General features: G+C 40.6%; 1 protein-coding gene across 2 annotated transcripts in view; it reads left to right on the top strand.

The window, feature by feature from the left end:
- mpped1 (metallophosphoesterase domain containing 1) overlaps positions 1-23,003 on the top strand; it is a 95,624-nt gene extending 72,621 nt beyond the window's left edge. For both annotated transcript variants that reach the window (XM_067581101.1, XM_067581100.1), the window contains 3 exons: positions 11,305-11,420; positions 14,958-15,071; positions 18,806-23,003. In XM_067581101.1, coding sequence (XP_067437202.1) covers positions 11,305-11,420; positions 14,958-15,071; positions 18,806-18,924 — 349 coding nt within the window. In that variant the 3' untranslated portion in view covers positions 18,925-23,003. The remainder of the gene's footprint in view (positions 1-11,304; positions 11,421-14,957; positions 15,072-18,805) is intronic.
- Positions 23,004-23,236: the final 233 nt, after the last annotated feature.

The raw sequence follows: 23,236 nt of genomic DNA, 5'->3' as shown, positions 1-23,236 counted from the left end.
AAAGTGGAGCTTTAGTGGAGGAGGTGACAGATGTATGGTAGTGTATGTCTGCAGAGGTAAAGACTCACACAGGGAGGGAGCACTGGATGGAGTGAGGTGGTGTTAGGACAACACAATACACACACATGCACACACACACACACACAGAGTGACAGTGAGAAGGGTGCTGCAGGCTAGTCTCTGTCACATCTCTAATCCTCCTTATTGTCAGAGTCAGATATACTCTGCCTTCCAGCGCCGTCTTCCTCCCTTCTTTACCTCTTCTCTCCTCCTCCCTTCCCTCATCCTTTCTTAACTCTTCATCTCCCTCATCATGCAGTCACCCGTACCTATGCTACTTATTCTGTCTGTCTTGTCTTATCGTCCATATCACATCTGAAGTTTGTCTTCTCCATCCTCTCTCACCTCCTCTCATTCTCTGTCTCTGGCGTCTCTGTATTCCTGCTGTGAGGATCAGCCCACTATGGCGGGCAAGGCTGGTGTGTGTGTGTGTGTGTGTGTGTGTGTGCTAGCCCACGATTAAACATCAAAGTCAGTATGCGAAGCAGGAATCAAATAGCGTGTGTCTACAGTGGTTTTGAGTCACGATAAATAATTAAATTGAAGAACTGTCTCTTTGCAACATATAAAACAAGTTGTTCTCTGTCTGTCTCTCTCTAACTTGGCGCCCCGCTGTGCTGAGTGGGCTTTGCCGAGTCAAACTCTCACATGCTTGCCATGTACCACCAGGGGCTATGTGAGCGCCACAGCACATGTGCACATTTTGCATCTATACACGCGCCTGTTTGTGTCCGCAAGCGCCACAGTGTCTATTGAGTTATAACTGTCAAGTTTTTCCGGAACAAGTGCTGCTAATCCCATTGTGTGGGAGGGAAGAGGGGATGATGAGAGGAAGCAAGGCTTTCAGGAGTATCTGCTTTTCAAAACGCGCTGCTTTCACACATCTATGAAAACCGTCGAAGAGGAACTTTTTAATTTTGTCTTGTGTTTTGATGTCTTGTTGTCTTGTGCTTTGATTCCTCGACTCTCCTTCAAATTGCTGTCTTTGACGTCATCGGGTCAGAGGAATGTTTTAAGGGAACAATGGCTCTGGCGCTCACACGCCTCACTGTTTGTTGCTGGTCGGCATTCAAGCCTTTTCTATTGTTGGATTCAATGTCAAGTAGCTCTGGTTAAGAGCTGCAGTTAAAAGTTTACAATGTTACTCTTGAATACCTGTGGCTGTCAGCAAGTATAGAGAAAGAATGTTGGAGTTACCTTTTCTAAAAGAAAATAGCAGTGGTGGGACTTTATAATTACTTTGTGTCTGGATCTATACAGCAGCCTTGTAGTTGTAATTACTCAGTTGGAGTTGTAAAGGTGTTGGATGTGACAGATAAGGAAGTTTATGACAAGTTTCATATAGGACTACTTTTTTCACAGCGGTGACACAGTTTTTTCCTCCTGATCAGAGTGTCTCAAGTGTCCCATCCAGTCAAGCCGTGTCCACCTGTTCACACATCCATTTGTCCACTTGTTAAGCCCAGTATCCAAGACTTACATCCTTAATGGAAGATTCCATACCTCATGATTTATGTGCCAACATTCAGTGGCAATACAGGAAGTAGTGTACCTTTAGCGAGAGGAAGTGAGGATGTGGAGGTCAGGGTGCAGAACTGACCGTAAAGTGAACTGCAATTAATGTTTGCCTTTTTATTAACCGTAACCATCATCTTTTCTTATCCTTGAACAAGTGTTTTAGTTTCCTAACCCTAACTACTAAGTACCTTAACCATATTTTATTTGCCACATAAACATGAACATAATAAGTAAAGTTCTTGCACTCCAGAAAGTCTTATGGGCAGGTGCATTGGATCATAAACTCTGACTGTGAATGGACCAAAAAATCCAGCACACTGTCACATGTACTGGTTTTATTAAAGATGTTTCAGTGCTCAGACCTTCATCAGGTGGGGGTCTGAGGACCCAGAGTGGGTTTAATAAAGTGAGTACAAGTGATTGAGAGTGTGCAGGAGTTTTTGGTCCTTTCACAGCCAGTGGATGTAATAAAACGCTGTCATTGAATTTAATCTGAAGTTTTGCAGAATTGTCCATTGACCTTCTTACTGCATATCAAAACTGAATACTTTTCAGTCAGAGACATGTGAAGGAATTGACCATTTATAGCAAACGGTTATACGATTAAATTTGGTGAAAAAGGCTCTGCTGCCAGAGACCGTGACGCATCCCATGTTAGCTTTGCGAAGTTGACCCACGTACCATATTCCTCTGACAATCGCAGGAAAAGCACAGAGAAGCAGTGATGAAATCCTGGCTTCAGGCTGCACTTCAGGAGCAAACAACAGAGGCTGAGTCTCTTCCGAGGCGGACCAGTTAACAGAGGCTTCACAGTCGACCTCTGCCGGAGCAGGGAACAGCAGTCTCCCTCTGCACACTTTTAATTGAAACAGTTCCCTGATGAGGTTTCCTAATGAGGGGCAAGCAGGTCCTATGATGTAAAAAGATACATGTCGGGCAGAGAAGGTAGGGAGGTAAAGCTGTGGGGAACACACTTTGATAAATAGACCAGAGCACATTCACAAATACACACTTTTGCTCATGTGCTGCGCGCCAAACATGGAAGAAACATGGCTTCACGAACGTGTGTGAGGTTTATGTGTGTATGCAAAGCATCACGCTCCACTCCCCCAACCTGCCTCCCAGGCTGTTATTAGGGTCGTTAAGTCATGAGTAGTTAATTAAATCTAGCAGAGGTGATCACGGTTGGGTGTTTTCACTGCGTCGGTGCATGTAGTGATTAGCACAAGGACCGTGTTACACATGACGATGGACCTCGTTACAGTAATCCTCTTTAATTCTTATTTCATTTTTTCTTTTTTTTCCCCCCTAAAACCACAGCACTTTTTCACCTCACGTCCTCGTTTTCCTCCTCTCTTTTCAACACTTATATGATCTCTTTTTATGCGTGTGTGTGCTGTATTTTTCTTTTCCTCTTATTTCTGGATCTTGTTTGAAAATGATTGATATTGCTGCCAGTTCCATACAGCTGGTCACTGTAGTTTTTAGCAAGCATTACCCAAGAGGAGGAAATAGTGCATTTGTTGAGGACTATTTTCAGCAGCGGATTAATACACATTTGGTGTTCTAGTGAGTATATCTGGCAGTGTGCGTGGGATTTAGTCAAAATAATCTACAGTGTGTGTGTTCATGGTAATGAAGGAAGATGTCAGCAGCGGTGGAGCTCACTGATGGGTTTTTTTAATAGATTTTGGACAACAATTAATATACACACAATACTTTAAGTAAGATACATTCATTGTTGGTTTTGAGATTTGTCAACAATAAAAAAAAAAAGTATGTCGTCAGATGTAAACATTAAGAAAATAAGATGAAATCCTTTGAAAATTTGCCTGAAAGAAACAACCTTAAAATAAGCAAAATTATCATTTAAAACAGCACTAATCAATATGTTTATATTAACAATGGGTTGAATACCATATTGGCCCAAATATAAGGCAACCCTGATTATAGGACAGCCCCCAATTTTCCAACACCTGTTGTTGGAGAAATAATTTTTGAATATAACTTACATCCTTGTATGGTTAGATACTCACATACTCTCCTGCCAGGCTCTTAGAAGCAGTCAAAAATGATTTTCTCAAAAACGAGCTCTGTGACAGTGGTATTTGGCAGCTTGACATATTCCGTTTCTGCAGTAGAGACGTTGGAAGACGCTTTGGACTCATTTTCACTCATCATGAATTTATTTCCTCTGTGGCTCCTGCAGGTTAAACCGGACTAACGAAACACTTTTAGTGCCGACTGACTCTAACACACTCACTATAAACAGACTTAAAGACACTCACTAGCCTAGCAACATTAATGCTACAAACAACCCATAATGCAACACTCCGTGTAGGAGTCAGTTTTATACCAGTACTTCATCCATTCAAAAAAAATATCTGATGTTGTGAACATGTAATTGTTTAGACCCCGAATATAAGACGACGCCACTTTTTCAAACAAGGTCACTCGTTGGAATGAACCTTTAGAGAGTTATCTCCCAACTCTGCAGTTCCCCTCAACCCTACAAAGCCTTTTAGTGTCTTTTAGGTTATTGTTTTGGTTTTACAAATTTATTGATTTCTGAGTCTCGCCATATTCCTCTACCTCATTTCCAGCTGGAGCAGTTTTCAGTGTCTCAAACCTACTGTACACTACCAGCCCTGAACCAAATGGCTGACAGGCTAGCATGAACACAGTGTAGCAGATAAGAGCCAGGTATTTTTCTCAGGAGTTGGTGGACGCCAAACCAGAGCTAAAAGAGAGTGAACATGGGATTTACATTCATCAGATGGACAGATACACAATTCCAAATCAATGGTTGCTTTGTGTCGGCTGGATGAGTGAATATGCTAACATGTTAGCCGTACTTAATAGGTGACGATATCTCACCTCTCTTGTTGTGGTTGCAGCTTGTTGTGCTGCCCTCAAGCCAAAAATTGGATTAATGAAGTTATGATCCTCAGTCCAACAGTACTTCAGTACTGCAGTACTGGACCTCAGAATACAGTATCTTCACTGTTGATTTGCTTATAAAAAATTCCCTCTCAAACTTGGAAGGCAGCCTCTTAGAGCGCAGGCTGCTCTCCTGGCAGCAGGTCACTTTCCCCACTAACGAGGAGAGTGAGGGGGAGAAACGAAGGAGACATTGAGAGGATGGAGTAATGTGTCAAGAAGAGGCAGAGAGGAAGAAACAGACAGAGATGGGATGAGGGTGAGAGATAAAGAAGAGACAGAATGAGGGAAAGGGGAAAGAGGGAGGCAGACATGGGCGCTGTGCAGCCCTCGGCAGAGTCATTCAATGATTCATGGACTTACTCCAGTGATATCAGTGGGCCTCACACACATGAATACACACACACACACACTCATGCATGTGAGCTTAAATACGTAATCAAAGAGCCGTGCATTGCCCTGTTTGTGTTAAATCCTTAAATGCATTTTAGATTAAGTGTTAAATTTGACTTTTCCTCTTGTCCTTACAAGAGGTGACGCCTGTAACTGTGTGTGTGTGTGTGTGTGTGTGTGTGTGTGTGTGTGTGTGTGTGTGTGTGTGTGGATGTGTGTGTGTGGATGTGTGAAATGAAAGTAATGGTTTGGACACTGTTGTTTTTCTCCCAATGTGCTGCCTGAAGATGTACCTGGGGATTGAGCGCTCTAACACAAACATCTGTTTTCTCCCTTTTTTTAAACCCCATAACAAATACCAGCCCACCACATTAACAGAATCTTTAATATGCTCCACGCTTTGCCCAATTCTCCTCCTCTAAGTTAACACAAATCACTTGTACCATTGTAATCCCTTACCTGATGAAAACATCATAATTCTGAAGCAGGGATATTATCCGTGGAATTACATTCAGTTAGTCTCGGGTTTGCTCAGCAAACACAGGAGTGCTTCTCTCTCAGAAAGAAGCTACGGTCAATTCCTCGCGAGAGATAATCTCTTTTTAGCAACTGTGATGGAGACGCCTACGGTCGGCATGGAGACGTTTTCCTGGCACGGTGGACACCATGGAAGAGGTTGGCTGCAAAATGAGATATAAACCGTATGAAAGAAAGTGACGCCTTCTCTTACAGAATGATTGATAGCACAAAATTAAAACAAGCTGGGCTACTTTATGAAGGATACTGTAATCCTCGCTTGACAAGATGATTGACTTGATCATCAAAGTTGTAGGATTACAGGATGACAAACTTGAGGTAATGTTCTTTTTTTCTTTCCAAAATTTGATATACAGTCTCTTTAAAGAAATAAAGTAGTTTTTAATTTGAGAAAATGTTTTTCAGTAGTTTTGACAGGGAATAAAATTTGACGATGATCAATGACAGACTGCTTGTACATGCAGGATCATACCAATGTTTTTCAGTGTTATAGTCAATTAACTACAAATAGCATATACCCTTACATTATTGTCAAGCATTTTCCAAAGCATACCACTAAGTGGGTTTACATCTACATACCACCTGCTTTTACGCACATTTCCAATTTGCATATGTTACTTAAACGTCCACTGAAGAGATGAAAACGTCAGATCTGTGTGGAGCGAGACTGTTACATTCCTCAGATTCAAGATTCAAGATTTGAGGAAACAATTGAAGTTTGATGGGTACATCATCTTGTTGTGCTCTCTTCTTCTACAATGGTTTAATGGTGATGGAAATGTGCATTTAAGTGCATTTTTTGTGTGGCCAATTTTCTGGAAATTCAGTTAAAATGTATGCCACATTCAGACAGAAAAAACTTGAATTCTTCCAGGCAGCGATTGTCATAAGTTAATTGCAGTACACTATGAACATACTGAAACTTGTCACAGACAGCTAGTCTATCACACTTAACATAAAACCATCTTTATTTTTCATTGTGTAGTAATGCAGTTACACTCTGCCTGACAATGTGTTCAGTGCTCAAACAGCCAATATTGTTCTCAGCTGCCATTCGCCATGCTCAAAAACAGGGCTTCTCAACCTTTTATAATTTAAGGCCCACTTCTGATTGTTAAAAAATTTCCGAGGACCACCTTCCCAAATAAATAACATGACAAAAAAACTCAGCTGTAAATATTTGTTATGCCACTGTCAGCTGTAATGACCAAAATAAATATTCTGCTTACCGTCAGTGAGACACTCGGGCTTGCTTCTGGGAAATAATGAGATCAAGTCATGGCAGGATGGGTGAGAGGATGACACGCAGAGTAGCATTCAAAGTTGCTTTGAGTTTCCTCAGTTCCTTGCCTTTGATTTTGTTACAGTCACAATGGAAAACCCTGAGTCACATAAATAGGTGGTGGTGAAAAGCAAAAGAAATTTGATTGCCCGTTTTGACAGAGAGGGATATTGACTGGCAGCCAGTATCCAGAATGAAGCAAGGTCAACTTGTGTGAGCTGAAGCTTCAGGCTGCTGTCTGATGATAGCTCATCAGTTCATTTTCCAACATAGTGGATAGAGACATGTCTTCTGAAGCAGGATCCACAGAGAAAGCTAGCTAGCTAACAGTAGCAAAGCATGTTTGTCTCTACCTAATGATGTGATATGATTGGATATTCGTAACTGGTCATTGAACTTATGCATTTTAATTCTTGAGTATATTTACATATAAAATAACTAGCTTGGGTAAATTACCAAAAAAAAAAAGTGTAACCATTTAGCAGTACCGCTGCCTCTGTGGCCCACTAGATGGTGCTCTGAGGCCCACCTGTGGGCAGCAGCCCACTGGTTGAGAATGGCAGCTCTAAAATGCAAAGAAGAACTAAATTCACATTTTCACACGATCCTTTTGACAACTTCAATGTTTTCCTCCTCTGAAATAAATTTTCTTACAGCAGAATTTTTGCTGTTCGACTCAGATGTCTAACATGGGATGTTGGTGCATTGTTGAATGCACCACTGTAAAGAGTTTCCGGAGGAGTCTCTGATTAGTGCAGTTCTGTGCAAAGATAACACATGCACACTAATATCTAATATGGCTAAGACAGAGATTTTTACAGTATACTTGGAGCTCTGCTCACAAGCATCGTAAATGGTGGCAGCATAATGAAAGAAGAAATGATCTCATGTCACAAATCATAGCTTGCATATTACAAATTTGGTGAAAGATACTCCAGGTTATGTGTCTACACATGTAAACATATCCTGGTTTCATCAACCTGGACAATTAACCCAAAAACCTGAATATGTGACTTGGGGTCATTTTCAAAGTTGCACAGTAGTTAGTAGGGGTGTGCCCAAATGCAAATACATTATTCGGCAAAGCACAAATAGTGGGTTTTATACCAATATTTGTTTCATACAAATATTTTAAAAATTATTTGTTTTTGGGAAGAAAAAAAACCCCATGTCAAATACCAGTTCACAGGTCGGTTACATCGTTGTCTCAGTCTATCTCCTCTGCTCCATTGTTACATCTATCAGGGGTAAGTCCCAAGGGACTCTCCCGAACCTGTTGTTCCCCTTCTCCTCTCCACAAAGTTAGGTTGTAAAAATAGGCATTAAATGAAAAATGCAAAGCAAGAATCATCTTTGAAGTTCTTCTACATGTTACACGCTGTGCTGTCTCTGTGTTATGGGTGTATAAATAGGTAGAGGTCTGTCTGCAACAAGGTGATGAGTAAAGTTGTAGCTCAGTAGTCAGCGCAGTCGTCTACGATCTGGGAGACTCCAGTTGGAGACCTGGTGTGGGGACCTCCTTCGTAAGGTAGTTTATTCATGAACACTTATTGTAACACTTTAATTTTCTAAAATTAAAAGCGTAATAAATACAAAAACAGGATTTTCAAGCCTCTTTCCACTTTTATTCGAATACAAATACAAATAATTTTTGCTGCCTCAACAAATACAGATACAAATACAAATACTGGGCTCTCTGTAGTTAGTCAGTAAAAGTTTTGTATACAAGGATGTGGATAACCAGGTTTTAAACATCATATCCTGAATATGATCAAAACCAAGATTCAAGTCAAAATCGTGATACTAGTGTGCAGATAATAAAAAAACTGCCTTTCTCAAGCAAGTCCCAATTTCCAGAAGTTGATGCGTGAAATAACTGCAACCAATGGCTGCTTGCATGATAGGAAGGCAGTCTAAATACCGAATATGCTTTGATAAATAATAAATAAAGTGTACACGATTTGTAGTTAATAAAACATGCAAAAGTACAATATGGTCCTGTAAGTTGACTTGAACTCTTCCATCCATCCAAGCGTCTCATCACGTGTTCCTCATGAATCTTTCTCTTTGCTCGTCTATGGCTCCGTTAGGATAAATCACCCTCCGCTCGTCATTATCGAGGGGAAAGCTCTTCACCGTCTGTCCTCTCCTCCTCCTCCTCCTCCTCCTCCACTCGCTCCTCATCCCTCCATTCACACAGAGAAACGGGAGCATCAACTGAGCCGCCGAGCTCATATCATTTTAATTGAGACGTCCATGTTAAGATGGACATGAATATTACATTTCACAGGTCCTATTAATAAGCTAAGGCCAGTCTAAATGTTTTAATATTCACTGTGTAAATTATTGAAATTGTGTTCATAGGCAGCGTCGGATCATTCGTCAGAAATGTTTAGTCTCTGATGTTCGGGAAGTGATGGGATTTAGATGGCATACGCTCCAGCTGAAATAGGACATGATTTCCCATGATGCACTGCCACATGTGCTTGACCACCCCTCCCTCCTAGTGACCTTAGAGTCACTGTTTTTAGCTTTCTTAATTAGAGAAAGAAGAGTGAGACAGTGCATGTGTGTGTGTGACAGGTATTCTTCCTATCTTCAGGCCTGTCTTTCTGTCTCCCCATCTGTCTCTGAAGTCCCCAAGCATGTTACACACACACACACACACACACACACACACACACACCGAATCCGGAAATTATTCTGAAAGAAAAATCCTCATCTGATGTTCCACTGAGCACAGACGCGTCAGGGAGCATCCGTGGCGATAAAGTTGGCGTTTCGAGTGACTGCTCTTGGCAATTTAAAAAAAAAAAGCCAGTTGCACGGCGGTGGCGGACGTCGTCGCCTGCGGTTGCACACACACGCATGTGGTGGAGGAAGATGGATCGGAGTACAGATTGTAAGTGACATGTTAATTTCTTCTCCGTCACTCACGGCCGAGGCGTCCGCTATCAAAGTAAAAAGGGACACGAGACCCAGCCATCAAGGCCCTCCTCTCCTCCTTTTTCTTCTTCTCTTCTTTTCTCATTTCTCCTTTTTTTTTTCCCTCGCTGTCTCCCCATCATCAAGCGTTCCAGGGCTGACTGTGATCAAGGAGATGTTTAATGTAGCTTTCTGCTCACTCGCCGCCTTCCTGCGCTAGCTCTGTTTGATCCCCCCCACCCCCCCACCCCTCCTCGTCCTCCTCGAGATGACTGCTCTTCATAAGGTCCCCAGGGTAGCTTCTCATCTTAAAGGTCAAACCACATGTTTAGACACTAAAAGCAAGGAAGCTGACAGTTGGTGTGGGGAGGCAAAAAAGGAGGAGGAGTGAGTGGTCATGCTGGATTTTGGATCTTTGCTCTCTTGTCTTGTGTTCTTGAAGTTTTTTTTTTAAAATCCTGAACTAGTTCAACATCTACAGGAAGTCACAGTTAGAAAAGCACAACTGAGTCTTGTTAAGAACAGAAAAAAATCTCAGTTGTGTGTCAACTTTAACAAAGGCTTGACAATCCCAGACAGAGCTGCAACTGATGATTATTGTCTCAATGAATCTTTAGGTCTATAAAATGCCAGGAAATGGAAAAATGTCCATCACAGTATCCTAGAATACAAGCTGATGTCTTTAAATGTCTTGACAAACCACAACCCCAAAATAATCACGTTACTGTCAGACAAAGGAGCAGCAAACTCTCACATTTGACAACTTAAACTCATCAAATGTTTGGTGTTATTGCTTTAAAAAATGACATAAACGATTCAGGGATTATCAAAACAGTCATCAATCAATTTTCTTTCAATCAACTAATCAACCAGTTGTCATAACGACCATACAGTTGAAACAACAGAGTCACTTTATTAACTTCATAATCTAACCTGCATTTGTTATATATTTATTACATACAAAAACTATTGTCAAAGTTGTACCAGGTTGCCTCTCACATGGACACTCTCACTGTTAAACAAGCCTTCCTCACATAACATCCTCTTCATCCAACATCCAGTCTCTACTGGAAACACTCACACATTTTTGGAGAGTTACAAAAGTAAACAAAAAACTGTTCTGTGTTTTGTTTTTGTCATCTGTATTGCGTTCTGTTCTTTTTATTTTGCTCTGCTTTACTTGTTTGGTGTTTTATTTAATTTGTGTTTTTATTATATGAGGATCATTTTTTATTGTTGTCAATATTATATTACATTTGTGCCTCGGAGTTTTTTGTTTTGAGATTGATTTTGTGATCACATTTCCATCCAATTGTTTCGTATATCTGCAGCGCATTAAAGGTTGAGAATACTTTACTGTAGTTATGAGTGATGCAGGTTGTGTGATATGTTCTGCTGTATGTTTCTCATCAAGACGAGAATATGAGAAAATCCCCTAAACTCCAACCTGAGTGTAATCAGCAGTGGTCTTAATGTGAAGGATGAGGAGAGAGGGTGACTCGAAATATCATTTTACGACACAGAATGTCCTACATGATGTTGTCTGTGCTGCTGGCAGAGTGTATTAACCAAACAACTTGTCTGTGTGTGTGTGTGTGTGTGTGTGTGTGTGTGTGTGTGTGTGTGTGTGTGTGTGTGTGTGTCTGCAGGCAGCCCTGGTACTACGGCTGGGGTTTCAACCTGCCGCGGGGTCAGGCTCTGCTGGACAAGTGGAACCAGATCCCTGACAACACAGACATCCTGGTCACACACTGCCCCCCACTGGGTAAGAAACACATTACAACACACGCACACACGCGCACACACACACACACACACACACCAACTCCTCCAAGCAGCATACGTGCATACACACACAGCCAGAACACAAACATATGTAAGAACACACACTTGTGCATATGCATACAAATGACGTGATTTGCATAAATGCACATGTAAGATTCTAGAGGAACAGGAAACGTGTGGATATACATAAAATTTATACACACACATAGAAAATGTGTGTATAAACACTCCACAAATATATATATATATATATATACATATATATATATATATATATGTATAGATAAATAGATATAAAACACTCATGCAAATATACAAGGCTGTAGAAATACCGATGTCATGAAAATTAAAAACCTTTTTTTTAAATTATTATTTGGATGTTTCATATTTCATCTGTTCCATTACCTAGTAAAATTAGTGGTAAATGAGATTTTTTTCATAGTTTTAAGGTTATGGTTTCATAGCCTTCTCCACATCTTCAGGAGTTATTTATTGAGTTATTTATTTACTGGCTGAAATGTGGTCAAATTTAAATCTAGAGAATACTGGAATCAGCCTGTTGTAGTTTATTTAAATGGTAGAGTGTAAACTCCCCTCAGGGCTACCACTGATGACCTCAGTGTCATCAGTGGTAGCTACCATCCTACAAATATGTGGACTCACTCTTTTACATATGCATAAAAAACACAAACACTATTCAGCTATGTGTACACATCTACCTACAGCTCACACACACACACACACACTTCTCTGAATATTTATTTTCTTCTGAAATGAAAGAGAGGAGTGGAAGCGGTGCTGATGAATCATTGTCGTATCGAGTGGATGAATAAAGGTTGAACGTAATCAAAGCGGTGACTCACACAGTCCAGTCAGACCTTCACACTCTGCAGGGAAGCAGGTTTTACCTTTAGAGGAGATTATTAGCCTTCCTAGTGATCACCTTTCAGCTTCTACACACTTGTTTTCCCCCCTCACACACACACACACACACACACTCGCACACACACACTCGTTGCAAGAGCAAACACAGACGCCGGCGCACAAGCTGACTGACATCCTGTAAACACTCCTCCCTCTCACACACACTCACACACACACACACACACACAAGCAGACGGAGATGCTCGTGCACACACACATATGCTCTCCTCTCTCTCTCTCTCTCTCTCTTACACACACACTTTCACACCTCATCTCCCGCTGCAGCTGTGGTGTTCAGACGAGTGTGTGTGATTGATTTCTGTGTCTGCGTCTCGGCTGCAAACACGGCCGTTTATTTTCCATTCAGCTTAGCCAAGTGTCTCCAGCTATCTGCTCGTAAGCCACCGGCATATGGAGCAGCTACAGCAGGCTACTAATGCATGAGACACAAACACACACACACACACACACACACAGTCGGAGCAACACTAGAGAGAACGGCATGAGAAAGGGAAAAAGTGGATTCTTTAAAGCGCCAGAAGCCAATAAAAGGCATCCGCTTTCAAAATATTTTTAGAAAGAGGAAGAAGTGAACGACGGACCAGAAGGTGACGGAAAAAGTAGTGCGAGCGAGACGTCGTTTCGCACTGCGGCAAAAGCGTCATTTATGAGGCACGATTAAGCGTCAGATCGGCGGTTAGAGAGAGAGAGAGAGAGAAAAATATGGCCTCTTTATCTGGCTGTGAGGAAGAAGTTAACAGCAGAGAGAAAGTGAGACAAAAAGAGGAAAACAGGCTCGGTGCCCAAAAACAGCAGCTGCTTTGAAACAAGCGGCACATTAGAGCGAAATACCCCGAGACACAAAAAGCCCTCGTAACTTCTCACTTCACTTCCGCCGTCTCTCCTAAGGCTTGTAAAGAACACACTTACAGTTTTAAGGCGTTTTAAACCTTTACTGATCCTAAAAGTGTGTGTGTGTGTGTGTTTTTTTTTTTTTTTACAGGTTGATACATTTGGAGGACACAGAAGTTAGACTGTATCACTTTTACCAGCATGACTGATTCATTGCCAGCTGAGAGCCTGGAAGTTTTTATGTCTGTGTTGAGTGTGAGAGGTTTTTATCGCTCTGCTTGGTAGTAAAAAAATAAAAATATATAAACGATCTTAAAGTCATCACTAGAGAGTGTTTCCTCCTTCTCTTTCTTTCTTTTTGTCCCCGGTGAAGATCTGCTGGAAGCCGACGACACGAGACTCACTACTTCTCACTTGTTACTGATGCTGCGTCAGCTCTCACATCTGTACTTGGCTTACTTGAAGATTGACTGCCTGAAGATTTGAGCTGACATAGATTTGATGGGTTGAGACTCAGGGCTTGACATGGACCTGCCCTTAAAGATTTGAGACTTAAAGATGTGTTTGTTGTGGTTTTTCCCATATCGTCATTTTAATAAAACAAGTCAAATATCAAAGATTTGGGACTTGACTTGTCAAGTAAATTTTATTTGTATAGCCCAACAACACGAATCACAAATTTTCCTCAGAGGGCTTTACAATCTATACAACAATACAACATCCTCTATCTTTAGACTCTTCATTCAGGAAAAACTCCTAAAGCAGGGAAAAAGTAGAAGAAACATCAGGAGGAGTCTTGTTTTCCTCGTTTAATCTTTCGTTCTCTTCACACTCTTTCCTTTGTTTTTACTTTTTCCGTCTGGGCTGAGCGACAGAAGGCAGGGAAGATGGAGGCACCAGCTCCTCACTCATTTTATTTCTCTGACTTGATGCTTTTATTGACTCAGCATCAGCAGCGTCCCTCCTGGCGGAGCAGCCACTAAATCATGTACACTCGATGCTTCATCCTTGTCACACACACTGTACGGTCTGCATCTGTGTGTGGCTGTGATTGATCTTTATTTTCTATGGCCGCTTTCTAAGAGTCTTTTTGTGTGTGTGTGTGTGTGTGTGTGTGTGTGTGTGTGTGTGTGTGTGTATGTGTGTGTGATGTGCAGTTTGCCATTACACTAGGAGTCTGAAATGAAGAGCTTTGTTCTAAAATGTGATGTATCGCTTTTTGAAGGGAGATGAAATTTATAACCTTCATTATAAGTAAGCCACACTCACACACTCACACCACTGTCCATTAAACACATTACTGCAGAGCGTTTTGCAAAGTGCATTAGAAGTTATCAGACTGATTTTCTGCCTTCTCTGGCAGCCATTGATTTGAGTTCATTTCATCTATAAGGTGTGAAAATCAACTTTTTAAAAACTGAAAACTTGCTTGATTGGACGTCTATAACATAATTTAAACTTTGCATTTCTGGCTGGTTTGCTTTAGGGTAATAATATTCACATTTGTACACATTTTCTTTGAATCAAAATCAATTTGATTCATTTGTATGAGTTTCTTTATATTTCCCACAATGCACTCAAATTCTCACATAGAGTGCCTGGTCCCTACAAAGTAATATTATACTAAAACTTAAGTCTTCATGAACCTCTCTTCTCCTCCCGCAGTGGCTTCAATATACCAAAATGCATTGCAGCTGCAGGACATGCCATCACTGTTACTGTGTGTGTGTGTTATGTGCAGGTTTCCTGGACTGGGTCCCCAAGAAGATGCAGCGTGTCGGCTGCATGGAGCTGCTCAACACGGTCCAGAGGAGAGTCCAGCCCAAGTTACACGTGTTCGGACACATTCATGAAGGTGCGTTCAGAGGCACAAATCCATCCACAAATGTTGATACTGTATTATGACGGCAGTTTTTAAATCACAGGTCAGGCAGAAGCTTAAAAGTGCAAATGATAAGTTTTTACTTTTTTGTTGTTTATAGTAATGCATGTGTGACATTCCTGAAATGTTAATATTCACATGCAAAGTGTCAGTTCAATTAGAAGAATATTCTACATGGGAAATAGAGTGAATAGCTTTTTCAGGCATATGTACACACCAGGACTGTATTAGACCTGGTCCAGTCTGGTCCTTGAGTCTGCTCTGTTCTGACACTTGTCTTCATCATGTTGATGTTTTGACGTGAACTTGACCAAATCCAGTCTGCTTTTTAAGTTGCTTTAATTTGGCATAAATTTGTCCCTTTTTATGTAAATCATCCTTGATATAGAAATGTCATGAGATGCAAAAATTTCTGGAACTATATCATACTTTTATACTATTTCTGTTTAATATAATTAGGTTTTATTAATCAGAGTTGTAATCACAATTTTAACAAATAATGCTAATTCAACATAAATGTATCTTGTTTCCTGTTTCACATTTCAAGCTTTTGAGGGTGAGGTTGTATCACAGCTGACTCTAGACAGCTGCTTTAAATGGGAAATTTTAAAGGATAATTCTTTTTCTATATTTTTCTTATTGTCAAAAAAATCTGATGTGCAGATCCAAACCAACAATGAACTCATCCTACTTACACGTATTGTGTGTGTATCCAAAGCCTGATACATCTTATTCCACTGTGCTGTAGACCTCTGCTGTTGTCTGAAAACTATTAAAACACATCAATGATTCACACCACTGCGCTGGGTGACATGTTTCCTCAGTCCCTGAAGAGAGTGGTTACCATAGCTGTTGGTGTGGCTCACTGATGTGTTTTTAATAGTTTTTGGACAACAACGTAGCTCTACAACACAGAGGAATAAGATATATCAGGCTTTGGATACACACACACACACACAATACTTGTTAGTAGGATGAGTTCATCGTTGGTCACCAGCCAAATCCTTTAAGTTTTGAAGGTCTCACTGACTTGGACTGGAAACTGCTTGGACTGTCTTTTCTTAGACTCAATTTTAGCAGGCTTGATTACAGCCCTGGCACACACACACACACACACACACACACACACACACACACACACACAGACTTAAAATATGATGTGTTCTACACCAGGGATGCCATGTGGATTTACACTCATTTTCCCTGTTTTTATTTACAGTTTACCCATTTTTTTTCAGGCTGACATAAATCTTAATGCCCTAAATTCACAGGATGTAATATAATATTTAGCAACAGACTGATAAATATGAGTATAGTGCAGCCTAGCAAAGACAGATCTAAATTACAGTATCTGTGGCTGTTTGTCTTATTGTGTTCTGAAGGTGGCAGTTAGTTTACACACATTTTCATCTACCACTATATACAGTTCCTACATTTTTTAACCTGAGTGTTTTACCTTACTGTACTGATCAGCTAATCACATGTACAGTACCAGTCAAAAGACCTTCCCATCCTCTTGAATGAAGTGTGTCCAAACTCTTGACTGTCCTGTAGATGTAGATCAGATCTTTTCCATAAACTGAATCTTTTTAAGCGTAAATTTATTAAATTAACTGAGAAATTTCTAATCCAGGCATGTAACCTTAGAGAATATGGAGATACTGTACAACGGCTTCCATGAAGAAAATGATTAGAGAGTATATTAGAGAAAGGCTGAGCTGCCACATCCTTATCAGCATTTCATCCAGGCCAGCAAGGGCACAGAGGCTCTCTCTCCCTGGACTAGGATAGCTTTTTTCGGGGTTATCAGGTCAGCACAGAGCCTCTGGAGCAGCGGTCCACCATCAGAGAGAACCAGATTAGAAACTAGATCAGATTTTATAAGAGGAGAAATAGGCTGAAAGCAGTTCGCTCCATTAATGTGAGGACTCGCAGAGAGAGAGAGAGAGATTCAGAAAGACAGAAATGATCCTCAGTGTGTTTTGTATTCATGTATTCCAATTCTGAAAGGGCCAACACAGACACGCCGAGTTCTGTTCCAAGAGATGGTGAAAGTGACACCTACACTTAAAAAATCACTGATAGTGCAAAGCTAAATTGTAATACTTTTTGAGAGATGGTAGTTAACTTATGCTTGACAAAATGGTAACACTTACATCTGCCATTTGGAAGGCGTGCCGATCCAAAGTGGCTTTGAAGCAGGGATTTTTTAGCTGCAGTGTCACACTCATGCATACATTTGCTCAAACTGCATTCTCAATTTTTAGTAATGATGAAGATTTATTCCTCTACCATTGATACGAAGCACTTCTTGACAGATTACCTCTTTGTTAATTGTGGACCTATTCTCTACTCGTCCACCGTCAATCAAAGAGCAGCACCTCCTCCTTTCATTTCACTGCATCATATAAATTTAATAAGCAGAGACTAAATAATAATATTTTATTTCTTTACATTTTACTGGTGCACTTAAGTTTTGCACCGGTAAAATGCTGCTAACTAAATGGCACCAGTAAAAATGGTATGTAATATGTATTACAAGGAACTGAAAATTGAAACGTATACATAGTGACTTCTGATTAATGACTGCCACTGCCTCACAGAAAACTGCATCTACAAATTGGTTGAAAGCAGGTGTAAAATCTGCAGCACTGCTTTATCAGACACACACAGATGGAGAGAGACTGTGGTCAAAACAAGAGGGAGGAAGGAAGATAATACAACAACCTAGCTCCAGTTGAGATAATGACAGCAACACTCCAATTCACACTCAAATTCCCCATCCTGTTTTATCAGTTAGTCGTAGAGAGCGGCAAAATCAAACTTCACAGGATTTGACAAAGTCATAGACGATTTCAAAGTTGTGATAACCAAGTGTTTTAGTCGCTTAAGAGTAAACTCCTATAAGACTGTCAGACTCATGATGCACTGTTTAGCAGAACCAGAGTTATCGTCTTTTTTCACTCCACACATTCTTCTTCCTTATCAAAAACCTGGTACATGCATTACCCACAATGCATCTTGACTTAATTCACTTGACTGTACAGATGTGGGTGTGTTATGCTAGTAGTACTAGTAGTAGAATGCTAGCCTCAAGCAGAGATTCTTTCTAACTCCACACCCCCAGATTTATATACTTTTCAAACTAGTAGTCTTCAGCCCCAACCGATGCTGACTCAAGTGACATCACTCGAGGTGATTTATCAGATTTCACACAGCTCCATCTGGAGACACAAAAGGCTTCATACTACTTTTTACACATATGCAGTAGTGCTTCCCATCACCTGGAAACACATGCTGATACCCTAACCCTACCTAACTGTAACAGAGTACCATACCTTAACAATAGTATATTTGACATAACCATATTCATTCTCTAAACTTAATCATATCATCCATGCATACATATTATACAAAGCCAGAAATGAAATTTAAAAATGTTGGCATTTGGCACAACAAAGTGTTGTCAAATCAATGAATCCATGGTTGAGCAGAATCACCCAACAAGATAATTTTGGTCTGGCAACAGAGTTGGAATCTGCAAAACCAACAGAATTAAGCTCTGCATAAACACTACAAAATAATAATCCTGCAGTCCAGACCTGTAAGATAGCTGGTTAGGAGAGTAAGAAGTAAAGTTGCTGTCTGTGGTGCAATCACACCACTTTATTTCCTCTCTGAGCGTCTTGGTCGTCACTGTTTTCCAGGTTACGGCATGATGACCGACGGCACCACGACGTTCGTCAACGCCTCGGCCTGTACCGTTAACTTCCTGCCCATGAACCCGCCCATTGTCTTTGATCTGCCCAACCCGCGGACCACATGACTAGAGGAAGCACACCCCAAATCCTCTACCACCAATCAGGAGAAAGGAGCCAGGAAAGGTAGGTGAGGTTGGCGTGCAGAATGGACCGATTTGTGTAAATAGTGGACACGGCCAGTCTTTGAGCGTGTGCGATATGTATTTGACGCAACACATGCTGTGGAGCGGACTAACTGAGGGACGGACTCTCTCTCTGCTGGCTCTTCCCTGCTGTCTGTTAACATTATTTTATGTGACACCATTTCTTCATCCTAATGTTGAATCTAAAAAGCAGACAAATGGACAAGCGGAGAGACGCTTTTTCATGCAGACAAAGAGACATTTCTCTGTGTCCTCTTTTACTGCACTGACAATCTGATGTGGCTCTCAGAGAGACAATAGACACCCTGACGTCCCCCCCGTTGGCCTTTTCCCCTTCATCACAAGGAAACATTTGGACTGATGGTGAAACAACCCGGCACCTTGTCTACAGGAGAGTTTTGGTCTAACCAGAACTCAACAGAACACTTGCCAGGGGGATTTTCACTGAATTTTTCCTCCCTACTCCTCCCCTCCCACTTTTAAACATTAATTTCCTTCATTTTTCCTTCTGTTTCTACCACCCTCCTTATCTTCCTCCTGTTTCTCTCCCCTCCTCAGGCCCGGAGTATGCTGGAGTGTGTTTTTTCACCAGTGTGTGTGTGTGTGTATGTGAGATCAAAGCGAGTGTGTGAGGGCAGCGAGAGGTCTCTACCGCGGGCTGTGTGAGAGTCAGGGTGTCAAACATGTTGACACCGCTCCCCTGGGCCTCATTACAGCCCTCAGTAAGCCTCTTAACCGTCCGAGGAGAGGACAGAGGAAACCGCACGCAGCACTTCCAGCTTCCCCCCCCCCCCCTCCCTGCTCCTCCTGCCATGTAGCAACCCCTTTCGTCTTTCTCCTTTCTTCCCTTCCCTTTTTTTTCTTCTTTCTCTCCATCCCCAGCCTTCATGCTGTGAATTACTAGCTCAGCTTTTCAGCTACGACCGGGAGGTCGGGCTCTTTGGACTCGGAAAGGACAGCAGGTCACAAACAACAGTGACAAAAGGTGCTATATGCTAACGCGACTTCTGAACAGTAGCGGTTGCTTCATGGATACTCCCTGGTGATTTCCGTGGGAGAGATGGAACCTTTTATGCTTTTGCAAGAAGCGCAAGGCTGTAACTACATGTACTGTAACTGGTCTATGTAAATGTTCTCTGTCAATGTAAAGAAAAGAAACTTGAAGTTTTTCTCAAAGATTTCCAAGTTGTTGCTATGCTTTTCAAAAAAAAAAAAGAAAAAAAAAGTGAAATATTTGTGTCCAGAAATCTGTGGTTGTTACATTTCATTTGGTAAAATTTTCTTGGTAATGTAAATGCTTATTATGGTATTTTTCCTCTCTGTGAAGCTGATCAGCCCCATTTGGTGATTATTAACTCTTTCATGTCTGTGTTTAACAAAAAAAAAAAAAAGAGATTTCATTTTTTTCGTTGCTCTATTTTCTGAAGACAGCCGTTCCCATTAAGAGTCTGAATGTGCTAAGCATAACAAGACCACGTCACACTTTGATCTCCCTGCTCTCCAACATTATGTAGTAACGTTCCCCAAGGCTGCAGTTTACTCCAGCTTCTTCAGCGCATCAGCATTTACTGTGCTGGCTGATGTCTTAATGTTTCCGAATGGACAAAGGAGGAAAAGAGCGGCAGAATCGCTCACCAAGAAACCCACGTCTGTGGACAACGGTGGGAGCTGCACATTGACGTCTGAGTGTTCATGCTAATGCTAATGCTAGAATCTGAGTTTTAGGCCCTGAATTTGAAGACATGTTGGCTGATCTTTATTGCTTCAACAGGCAGGTTTAGAGTTAGGATTAAGTTTAGAATCAAGATTAAGTTTAAGTGTGCAGAGTGTAGAGAGTATACAGCAGACACGGCAGCTTATTGAAACACAGGTAAAAAGGACAAAACACAATCAAATAAATGGTTAATGGACTGTGAAAACATCAGGGACAGCAATGAGGATAACTCAAGGACTTTATCGTTCTATCCATGACAAAATCTATTTTATAATATTTCAGAGTGTCGTCAGTAAACTGAAAACAGAAAATAGAGAAAATTACCAATTTGACAATACACACATTTGATGCCTAATTGGTAAATTTGTTGAATTGAGGAGGAAAGTAAACTTCAAAACCACAGACTCTGGAGCAACATCAAGGTGTAAACAAATAAAAAAGATGAGCATCATAAACTATGCAATGATGAACATAACTACTATAAAAGCGAGTTTATTGCTGGATCTGGCATGACAATCAAGATTAGAGTATAGGTCCCATGTTAATAGGGGGTGGACTCGACCTTCTAACAGGCGTGGTTGGGATCAATACCATAGTTTGAAGTTTCAAATCTTCAATTTAACTCTAGTTCAGGAATTTCACTTCAACTTTCTAAACTACCGCCTGGATGACTGAGTTGAACTCTCATGGACATTGTCTATACCTTCAAAATCATCCGAGTCATGCAATCAGAATGATAAAAATGAAGTAAATTCACTCGTTAGCTCACTTTTAAACAACCGGCGCATCAGTATTTTTGTCGATTTCCCTCAAAACTTTACATATTTGCAGCCCTCCTCTAAGTGTGGTATCTGTGTTGTCAAATTGGTGAATAGTATAGTTTGTTGACCCGATTCTATGTAGCTCCGAAGAATAGCTATAATGCAGGTGCATGTGTACATCAACATGCAACTTCTTGGCACAGGTTTCACCAGGTAGCAAACTGCTAGGAGAACCAGATGGAAGCATCAATAAAGCCCGGAGACAATAGTTGGTTTTTTAGATATGCAAATTAAGTCGTTCATTTCTAGATTGAGATTTTGTTGAGGCAAACGAGAACAGTCCCCAAACACAAACTACACCCACTGTAGCTGTTAAGTATCAGTCAGAACTGCGGTGGCATACAAAATAAAAGTATTCAAATAGTACTTGTGTGGCCAGCACAAACAAAAAAAGGCTGGTCATCAATATAATACAGGTGTTGATAAAAAGTGATAAATGCAAAAAAACAGTACTACGCTGCTCCAAATTTGTTATTTAACAGAACTCTCTAATTTATTTGGATATTTTTGCTATTTTCGATCGCAGATAAGCTACTGTCAATGAAACTCATCACTTCCTGCTAATGTTTCACATTAAAAGCATGCTAAGAAGGGAGGGATTATACCCTTCGAGCCGCTAGAAGGTGTTTGACAATTTCTGGTTTGTTTTGGTTGATCAGAGGAACAAGCGATGGTTAAAATGCTGGCACAATATATCATTATGATCCTCTTCAAAAGAGCCAAGATTTTTTAGGCAGGAGGTGATGAGGAGAATTCATAGTTTGAATGTAGCCAATGAAAGCTCCATACTAGCACAATGTGTGTGTGTGTGTGTCTGTATGAGTGTATTTAATACATTTTTAAAGGAAAGGGAGTTCTCAGCCTCGTCATTTGAAACACAAACTTAATTAGCGTCTCCGAAGAAAAATGTTCTGAGAAAGGAATAAAGGGAACTATTAAAAGCCAAAAGATGGGAGGAACTTTCATCTCTTAAGTTTTATGAAAAGCTGCGTGTTTGGTCTGACTCTCCAGTTCCAGTCCTCATTTAGATGTCTCTCACTTTGATGCTCTTCTGCTTCAATAGCTGTTTTATGTGTTTCCTGTTTTTTTTTTTCCAAGACAAAAAAAAAAGTGCTGTACTATTTCTTGATTTATTTCTTGAGGCATGCTTAAAGGAGTTAATGACTTCTGCTACTCAGACAATCTGTATATGAAGAGTTTTGTTCCAAAATGAGATATTCACCATTTAAAAATGTTTTTAAAAAAAGGGACTCCTACATGAGCTGAATGATTGACAGCTAAAAGTTGAAAGCAGATTGTGTTGGTTCTTTTTAAAGGATTCGAAGTAACTTGTTTGCTTGGTCACATTTTTACTGGCTAGTTCCTCTATTTTTCGACAATACTGTGTGATGATTAACTTCAGGTTCTTTTTTAAATGGATGTATAGCATTTTGGAATAAAAGTGTTCATATGGTATTGTATTTTGCCATCGTTGTTGGGGACTTTTACGTTTTTTTAAACTGTAAAAACAGAAAATGAAAAACCCAACAGCTGCAAAATGTGACTGTGTTGCTCCTGGAGACAACTCTAAAAATGTAAAGTACCTCTCTTTCTTAAAACCATAAGGATTCTGCTGGTTCTGAGAGATTATTCACCGATTGAATAAAACCTTATCTGTGACCAGTGGATCATGTTTCCTTATTTCCATCATTGCTCTTCT

This window comes from Thunnus thynnus, chromosome 23 (assembly GCF_963924715.1).
Source record: "Thunnus thynnus chromosome 23, fThuThy2.1, whole genome shotgun sequence".
Lineage (NCBI taxonomy): Eukaryota > Metazoa > Chordata > Actinopteri > Scombriformes > Scombridae > Thunnus > Thunnus thynnus.
Note: the sequence above shows the minus strand (reverse complement) of the source record. Positions and strands in the feature narration are given on the sequence as shown.